Source organism: Medicago sativa, chromosome 6 (assembly GCF_051527215.1).
Source record: "Medicago sativa cultivar Bolivia chromosome 6, Bolivia_mono, whole genome shotgun sequence".
In the NCBI taxonomy this organism is placed as follows: Eukaryota; Viridiplantae; Streptophyta; class Magnoliopsida; order Fabales; family Fabaceae; genus Medicago; species Medicago sativa.
Window position 1 is genome coordinate 72367132 of NC_140754.1, and position 9895 is coordinate 72377026.

Genomic DNA, 9895 nt, shown 5'->3' on the forward strand with positions numbered 1-9895 from the left:
CAGAGTTTGAGTAGCATGTAAATCACTTGCAAAAGAAAATAATAACAGGACAGAAACAATTAAAAAAATATTAACAATAAAATAATATTCCATGATAAAGAAATGGAATTAGAAATGAGAGCGTCATCCTCCACTGTTGCGAGTTCCTCCATCTCTCTACGATGTTATGTTGTTCGTTTTGTAATATGGGTTTTGAAACAAGAGAGATCATGATTTGCCAACACATCCAAGATTTTAGAAGAAGTTTTGATAGAATTGATAAGGCAATATCATGTTGTATATATTTGCTCACCTTTTCAATAGTGCAGCCACCGGTTAATTCTCCATCGAGATGAGACAAGTTTCGCTTGCAAATTGTTGCAGCCTCTGATACCTCAATCGATTCTCTTACGGGAGGAGAATGAGATTTTGAGAGCGAAACTGTTTGCAAATAGATGGGAAAGTGTTTTGGGGAGACAGATGGGAAAGAGAGTTATTGTCTCTTGTTAGTTACTAGTCTCTATACACTCGTGTCTGCATAACAAAAAATATTTTTTTCTTTTCTATTTACTTTTAATTATTTGCAAATCACATTTCCACTTCCACGTGCACATTGATGTTGACCGGTTCTTCAGAGCAATATGGTATGGAGGATCCCATCTCAATCAGCATCTCTGATTCTCAACATTTCTATTCTATCAGAAATAATGACGGGGTTGTATAAAAGGGGAAAACTTCTTCTTGATGGTTTTCATACATTTGCTTCAAGGGTTTCATCTCAAAATTCCAGAATTTTCATATCCCGGTATTTCAATTCTAAGAAATTAGGCAGCACAAAGGGTTGTTTTCAACTGAATAGTAGGACGAATTTAAGGATATTTTACAATGTGTATCGATGTGTTTTCGTTGTGCTAGTTGTTGGTTCAGGTGTTCTTATTACTGTGAAATATGGAAATTTGCAAAATGTTCCTTACACTAAGCGAAAACATTTGCTTCTTTGGTCGAATGGGCAAGATAGGATGGCTGGGGACAGTTGGTTTGAAAATAGGAAGTTTGATTTTAAGGAGGATTTATTGCCTGAAATACACCCTGAAAGTGTGAGAGTGAGGATTATAGCGTATCATATCTTTGATGCGTTGAAGAGAGAGTTGAGTAAAAAGAATATGCGGAGTGATGATTTAGGGAAGAGTAGGAAAAAGGAGAATCAACGTCAGTCTCATCAGGCTTGTACGTCGCATTTAGACGGATTGAATTGGGATATTTTGGTGGTGAATGACAACACTATTGCTAATGCCTACTCCTTTCCTAATGGGAAGGTAATGGTATTTACAGGTTTGCTTGAACATTTAACCAGTGATGAGATAGCAGTTCTTATTGCACACGAGGTATTGGATTGATTTGTTTAACTCATTAATACAACTTTTTGGATTGACTTAATTAAATTTATCTACTTCTATAAGCACTTATGAGACTGATTGATAGAGATTCTAGAAAGAATGTATGACATTTGAATAAGTTGTTTGGATAGCTTATTTTAGAAAACACTTAATTAAGTTATGTATTCAAACAAGGCCACTATATATTTCTGCATTTTAATATATTTAAGACACAAATCTAACATTTTTCAGCTTGATAATTAGGTTGGACATACTGTTGCTAGACATGCAGCTGAGGACCAGACAGACTATATGTTTTTTATCATTCAACAATTGATATTACTTCCTTTCGTCTCTTTTCCGTCTCTTATTGTCAACTTAATAGCATCGTGTTCCATACTCCTTCTTTTCTCGAGACGGTAATGATTCGTTCCTTATCTACTTGATTAAAATGGTTTCAAATAATCTGATCTGGGAATTTTCATCGGTAAAAAAAGGCATTCATTATGTGACCTTTCATGAGGCATTTGATACCAAACCATTGCCAAATGCTTGACAGTTGACATCTTTAAGAGACATCTTTGATAGCATATAGAATCGTATAACATTTTGTACACAACTTATATGATAATTTGTGTCAAAATCAAGATTTTTTTGGACATGGGAGAGAAAGTTAGAATCGTAAATTGAGCGATCGTAACATAGATTGTGGTAAAATTCCAAGTAGAAACCTCAACAACCAAGATTTTCCACCAAACTAAGTACCGCCGCTCTTTACCACTGACCTTTATGATCCCCCTACCAGCCAAAGTTGTTTCTCGTTAAGTTATTTAGCCTCAACAGTATAATTCCCAGTGCCCATTTTTTTTCTTTCCTGAGACATGGAATACTAGATGGAGCTTCAAAACCGGAAGTAACTTTAGTTTGTAGGTGGAGTTCTCATACCTCTCAGCAGGTTTTTTGTTATTCCACGCAGTGTTGTCAAATATCGGCCATGTCAATATTTTGGATTTTCGCCATGGTTTTCATTTGCAAACAATATCACTGACTCTACCAGGTCCCAGGTATGGTATATCAACTGCTTTGAGCTAAGAGTTAAAGGATTTGGAGGTCCGGGGTTCAAACCCAAGCGAAGAAGAAAAATACGAACAACTTATTACTAACAAGCAGGAAATTGAATATGGAAGTAATAGTTTTATCTTTTTCTACTTTATATTTCTAGTCTAACTCCTTTTTCACTAAACCTGCACAAAAATTCACACCAGTAACCTTGTCCAGTATCAAATCCATAACACTCACTTCCATATACCAAAAGTAAGGTTCCTATCAGGAATTTCCTTCGACTTGCCCTTCAAATTCACCGTCTTGGTGCCTATTTTATGTTTACTATGAAGGGAATTCAGTCCTTTTATTCCCAACAGTCCAATTATATGAAATGCTATCATGCTTTAGGAATGCCGTCATGATAGCATCTCATATAAAGAACAAACCACTGTGGCATGTTTGTTGAAAAGAAAACATGTAATTCAATGAAGTTAATTACATTTAGTAATAAAATCTTAACATATTTTATGTATTTGAGATAAACTCATAGGATATTATTGAGTGAGAAACATTATGTATGTTTGTGTGTACTAGGTCCAAAGTATTCTAGCCAATTTGAAATTTATAAATCTTATTACCATAATGAGTCTCATTTTGAAGCATGGAACATATACACACCGGGTACATGTATATGAAGTTTTTCATTTACCTTTGTTTCTTGTCGAAGTGTGAGTTAGTCCTAACCATTGTTGTTAAAATCCTCATCAGAATCCTAAAATCCTATGATTTTGCGATTTTGTGATGCGTTACCGATTTGAATCCTAAACTATGCAAAATCCGTTTGATATCGTTTATGTTTAAGCGATTTTTCTCTGCCTTATAATTAGTGTGTTCGTGATGCGATGTATGCTTGTAGCATCTAGGTCTTGAATGTTATGTGGGCTTGGTTATTTTATATTTGAGATATGGGACTTTGAGTCATTTATGTTTAAGTTTTGTCACTAGTTTGTTTTATGTTTAAAATTTGACTTTCAATTGTTTATGTTTAATATCTGAGACTTGGTTGTTTTACGATTGCTTTAAGATTTTAAACTTTAAGTAGTTAATGCACTTTATAGTATATATTTAATATTATTTGAGTAAAATCCTTTGATTTTGGTGGCGATCTTCGATTTTGCGATCATTTCATCCCCTTTCGATTCTCCAAGATCAATTGAGCATAATCCTTCAATTTTGGTTGCGATTTTAGGTTTTGCAATCTTTCTAACCTCTTTCGATCTAAATCAAAATATTATTTTGACAAACTTGTTCGGTTGTTCCTTACTAAGGTTTCCTTTAAACTTGTTCCTAACTCCCAAGGTTTCCTGAAATGTGTTCGTAATTTTTTTCTATACTGGTTGTGCTTCCTTTTAACTTCTTTCTGGATGCATCAACAATAATTTTTCACAAAAGTGCAATTAAGCTAATATTTCCATGTTGAAGTGGGAAATTGTGTTCTTTTAAGCCTTATGTGATGCAATGTTTATTATGGTCAGATGAATGATTGTAATATCATTATTCACTATTTTCAGAAATGAAATTGAAGCTGATTACATTGGGCTTCTATTACTTGCATCGGCTGGCTATGATCCCTGGGTGGCACCTAAAGTCTATGAGAAGTTGGGAAAAATTGCCAGCGATCCTTTTCTCAATTGTTTCAGTACTCATCCATCAGGAAAAAAAAGAGCAAAATTGCTTTCTCAAGATGAGGTGATGAAAGAAGCTGTTACTATATATGAAAATGTAAGAGCTGGACATGAGAATTGAAGGTTTCACTGTTGTTGATTATTTCTTTCTTCTTAATTTACAGTTTAAGTTTCTATTTCGTTAGTATTATTTTATTTTGCAAGTGATTAAACTTTTTGACTTTTCTTCCATCTATGTTTCTTTGGCTTCAACCAAATTTGGTTAGGTTTGTTTGTCTTTTTTCCCTGTATTTGAATAACTTTATTGGGAACTAAGTACAATTTTTTATATTCTCTTGATTGAATGGTCCTTTGTGAAGCAAGAATAATACTCACAAGAAGGGGTTTTGGATTGTCACCCTTTGAAAATTTTGGATGCTTCTCAACCTCGAGATTGGATGGTTTTGCTTATTTCTGAACTATCAAATAAATGATTTAAGGGATAGAGAAGATGACACAAAGAAGTTATACTGATTCACCCTAACTGAGCTGGCTAGTCTAGTTCCCATAGACTATGAGATTTTCCAATATGGTGTTTGAGATGCCCTCTTAGATTCTGCAAACTCTCTCTGAATTTCTGGTTTACCCGACCGTAAAAGTTTTGGACAATCTCTTCAGACTTTAACTACCACACAATCCGTCTTAATACCTTAAAGAGGATTAGTGAAGCTTTAGAACTGATTATATAATTGTTTTGTGATCTTGCTCTTAAAATTTGATCTCACAATAACCTTTATCTCTTTCTCTCAGTTAAAATTGATCACACAAAGGTGAATCTGAACATTTTTTTATCAAAGTTCAATCTGAACACTCAAAGATGAATCTGAACTTTTCAAATATCATGTAAAAGATGTTCCAAAGATATGGAAGAGGCTTGATTGTATTTGTGATTGCAATATGACATTTGATAATGAAACTCAACTTGAAATACGGAGATCTTTTTCAAGCAATTTTGATTTTCTGCTTTTGATCTTTTTCAGATTTGATTCTGATGTAGAAATGAGAGATGTTGGGTATATGAGAGAGATATTGTCTTCATCTGAATAATGGTGTCATTTATAGAGATTTGATTCTGTTGAGAACTAGCCGTTTTTATGGCCCTTTAGTGACTTTCCTTTTGTTTTGCTTTCCAGCTTCTGATCTTCAATTTTGATCTTGTGATATGCATGTTTCTTCCATCAATTCGTTTGGTATTTTCGAAATCTCTGCTTCTGGTGTCATTCTGACAAATAACATTCATATCTGAAGTGCTTGCTTCAATTTTGATCTTGTGATATGCATGTTTCTTCCATCAATTCGTTTGTGATCTGAAGTTTAACATAGCAAAAAGCATATCTGAATGAATGCTTGCTTCTGATCTGAAGTTTAGCAAAAAGCATATCTGAAGTTTGTATTAATTTCATTATCCATTATTGCCTTCCCCTTGAATGAGTTATATTCTGGATTTTAGTTCAACTCAAGTTGCTTCAGATTTTCAAGTTCCTCAACCTATGTGACCTAAATTGAAGACAACATTAGTAAAAACTATGTTGTTGATTGGTTTCTCGCAAAAAATTGGGAAATCAAGAAAAAATATTGGGAAACCAAGATTCAAAATATCTAAATACTTTATGATTTTCATCATAAAGGGACAATAATTAAAGTCTCATCATAAAGGGACAATAATTAAAGTCAAAAGATAGTCACATATCAGTCCAATAAGGAATAAAAAAAACGATTCGTCAAACTTCAGATCAGAAGCAAGCATTCATTCAGATATGTTTTTTGCTATGTTAATCTGCATGAATTAATACAAACAACATGTATCATAATGAAATTAAGAAATCCATTATTTGTGTATGTAAACTATACAAATCAAGAAAAATGCTTACAAGCTCCTGCTGAGGGTTTCTCCATTTGTGCACAACAACATAATTGAGATCTAGTCACACTTGAAAATTGCTACTAAATGAAGAAAAAAGTTACTAAATCAATTTAGTAACATTTGAAAAATTGTTAGGTAAAGCCCCTCTTACAAAAGAGGTTTTTTGTATTATCTCTTAGCATTCAAAAAGTATCACAAAATGTAAACATTATTGTAACACTTTTTGTATCAACAGCGAAAATAATAAAATGTTACATTATTAATTTTTGAGAAGTTGTAAAAAGTGTCACAAAATGATCTAGATTAAAAAATTGTGAATCTACCAAAAAATGTTACTAAATGAAATAGATTAGAAAAAATGAATTATCTGTAGGAGTTTTTGTACTCAATCCACCACATTGAATCTAGAAATCATATAACGAGTGTTTTTACATAATTCAAGCAAATCACAATACTACAATTGAATCAACATTTATATCAACAGTGTTGGATAACACTACAATGAAGGATAACACTACAATGAAATAAGATATCTTAACTCAACCTAGTGATCACTTTTTCCACTAAAATTTTCAAGAAAAACTAGCCATGAGGAGATCTAAGAAAGCTAATGCAACAAAAATCTTTTTGGGTTGCAAAACCATCTTTCATAGCTTCACTTGAAGCAACAAAACTCTTCTAGCTGCAAGCAAGGTTTTACAACTCGAGAGTTTACCTCAACTCGTTTTGCCTAGCTAAACTCGACTCGAGAACTCGTACGAGTTTACCTAAAATTAAAATTATATAAAATTTATTATACGCATGACATATATGTTGAAGCAAAAATCCCTTTGAAAATGTTTTTAAATGATAAACAAACTCTTGCATTAAAATTAAGATTATAATTTTATTTGGTTATTTAATGTGTGCTCTTGAGTGAATTTTATTAAGGATAGGAAAGTCAAATTCTCACACATTGATAAAACCATGGATGATTATGCTCAAGCTCTCATGAACATTGTGATTATGCTCAAGCTCTCATGAACATTATGATGGTAATTCTATATTAATCAAGAAAGGTTAATAAAGCAAATCTCAAAGGAAAGCCACGCGCTAATGCAAGGGAAAATTATCTTTCAATCATGTGCTAATCATTTGGTAAAAATAAAGATGATGACAAAGCCTTAAAGATGAATCTTGATGAGCAAGCAAGCAAAAAATCATAAAGTAACAAGACTTGGTAAACAAGTATGCTAAAATGATTAATTAATGATGTCTTGGAGGCAAAGAAATGCAAGGACATTTACAGCAATGCATCTTGGAGAACAAGCAAGAAACAGTAGTAAAAAGAAAAGATCTTTTTACTGTTCATGTACTTTTCGCTGTTCACACACGCTCCTGGTCCAAGACAAGCTCAAGCTCTTAGTGTTAAAAGTTGAGGTCGAGGCTGACAAGCTCAAGCTCAGCGTACAAAAGTATGGGACAATGGCAGTTTTGCAATTCCTATCAACATCAAGGGTGTCTACACAAGAATGAACAACTGCAGATATTGAAGGATGAAGGCTGGCTATAAATAGAAGCTTTCTCTCAACAAAGAAAGCATGAATTTGAAATACAAGCACAAGCCTATATACAAGCAATAAATTCATCAATCAATCCCAATATCAAAAATACTCTTACAGTACTCAATCATATTTTCGGATCATCTTTTTAAGAGTATTGCAAACTACAATCTCTCATTCTCTTAGTAGCTTGAAAGTTGTAATTAGATCCAAACATCAAATCTTATTTTGGTTGTATATCCTCAAGACTGTAAAATCTTGAGTGATAGTGGAAGCTAATAATATCAGTAGTGTAAGCCTGGTGAGGCTAAGAGAATACATAGTTGTACAAGCTCAGCCTCTTTAAAAGCTCGAGTTTGAGTGTAAGCCTGGTGAGGCTTAGAGAATACATATTGTTTTGCACATTGCAAAGAGGAGGAAGAAACTCCTAAGAACTAGTGGATAATCTCACAAAGTTGTGGGACTGGACTAACCCATATTGGGGGAACCAGGATAACTTCTCTGTGTGATCTCTCTTAACTCTACTCTTTACTCTCTGCTTTGCTTACTTTAGCATTACATATTTATTGTTTTACTAACCATCTCATTGCAAGCAAAGTCTTAAGTGTTCAAACTCTTAAAGAGTACAGATAAATTTTTAAAGGGTCACTATTCAACCCCTCCTTCTAGTGACATTTACTTCAACTTCAATTGGCATCAGAGCTCTGCCTCCAAGGTCAGAGCACTTAACAGTGTAAGAGGAAAAGATCCAGGAAGAAGAAAATGTCAAAGTTCATACCTGAGGGAGGATCATCCATAAGACCTCCATACTTCGATGGAACAGACTACTACAATTGGAAAGGAAGGATGAGATTATTTCTATTATCTCAAGACAACTATATGTGGCCAGTTGTTGAAAGTGGAAAATTTGTTCCAATGACAACTGCTACAACAACTGCACCCTCAGTAGTAAAACCACAAGCAGAATGGTCAAAAGAAGAAAACGAAAAGGTACTCCTAAACTCTAAAGCTCAATTATTTCTAACATGTGCTTTAAGCAGGGAAGAGTATGATAGAGTAGAAGAATGTACAACTGCTAAAGAAATATGGGAAGCCTTGAAAATTCATCACGAAGGAATAAGTCATGTCAAGGAAGAAAGGATAGACATGGGAGTTAAAAAATTTGAAACATTCGAGATTAAACCATTGATGAGATGTTTGTAAGATTAACAATCATTGTAAACCAATTACGCTCTCTTGGCAAAACATACACAACCCACGAGAGAGTCAGAAAAATTCTAAGAAGTCTTCCAAAAATTTGGAGACCAATGGTTACGGCAATCACACAAGCTAAGAATCTTAAAGAGCTTCAGCTTGAAGAATTGGCAGGCTCTTTAAAAGCTCATGAATCCATCCTCATGGAAGATAAGCCACCACAAAGAAAGAAATCAAATGATGGAATAGAGGTTGAAGAAGCAAACTTATGTCTCATTGCAAAATATGATGCAGAAGAGGTAACTTTTTCAAACTCTTGCTTTTCTTGTAAAAAGATAGAAATTATTTTTGATAACCTCTTAAAAGATTCAGAAATTTTATCTCAAAAATGTTTATCTCAAAGATATCAACTTATTGAAATAAAGAAACAAAATGAGGAGCTACAAAAACGGAATGAAGAATATCTTCAAACCATTCAAAATTTAAAGCTAGCTAATCTCAAATTGTCTGAACAAAAAGATGTTTGAAATACTCTACCTCTGGAAACTTTTGAAAAAGAAAATCAAGTAGAGGAACTTACAAATTATATTACCATTTTTGAACAAACCACTGAAACTTTTGAAGAAGAAAACAACTCTTTGAAAACTCAAGTAGAAGAGTTAACTAATGACATCACCAGCTTTGTTAAATCTACCGAAACATTTCAAAAAATTATGGGATCCCAAGCTGGAATGTTTGATAAAGCAGGGATAGGTTTTAACATTTCAAAGAAACAAAAAATGTACAAAAACTTTTTTATTCCTAAACGGGATCAAAAAGTCTTAGTTCCTAAAATGAGAAAGGAATGCACTTTTTGTAAAAAACATGGTCATACTGAGGATAACTGCTTTCATAAGAAAAAGAAAGCAAATATCAAAAGAAAATGCTTTGATTGTAGAAAACCAAACCATCATGAATCAAACTGTTATGTTAAGAAAAGGAGAAAATGTTCCTACTGCAACAAATTTGGACACCATGAATCCAAATGTTACAGTGAAAACAAAAGTTTCAAGAACACTAACCCTCAAGGACCCAAATCTATTTGGGTACCTAAGTTACTGCTAACCTCTGACACATGAATGTATGCTGACAATCAAGAAAAGGCATTGGTACTTGGACAATGGTTGCTCAAGG

The 9895-nt window shown here is 33.4% G+C and overlaps 2 protein-coding genes across 2 annotated transcripts; both read left to right on the forward strand.

Moving 5' to 3' along the window:
- Positions 1 to 296: 296 nt before the first annotated feature.
- LOC146916705 (mitochondrial metalloendopeptidase OMA1-like) lies at positions 297 to 4492 on the forward strand. Its single transcript, XM_085717081.1, has 3 exons — positions 297 to 1364; positions 1620 to 1774; positions 3971 to 4492. Exons 1-3 carry the CDS (start codon positions 621 to 623, stop codon positions 4203 to 4205), a joined length of 1134 nt encoding a protein of 377 aa, XP_085573207.1. The 5' UTR covers positions 297 to 620; the 3' UTR covers positions 4206 to 4492.
- Positions 4493 to 8290: 3798 nt separating this feature from the next.
- On the forward strand, positions 8291 to 8731 carry LOC146916706 (uncharacterized). The gene has a single exon (XM_085721712.1). It carries the CDS (start codon positions 8291 to 8293, stop codon positions 8729 to 8731), a length of 441 nt encoding a protein of 146 aa, XP_085577838.1.
- The last annotated feature ends 1164 nt before the right edge of the window (positions 8732 to 9895 follow it).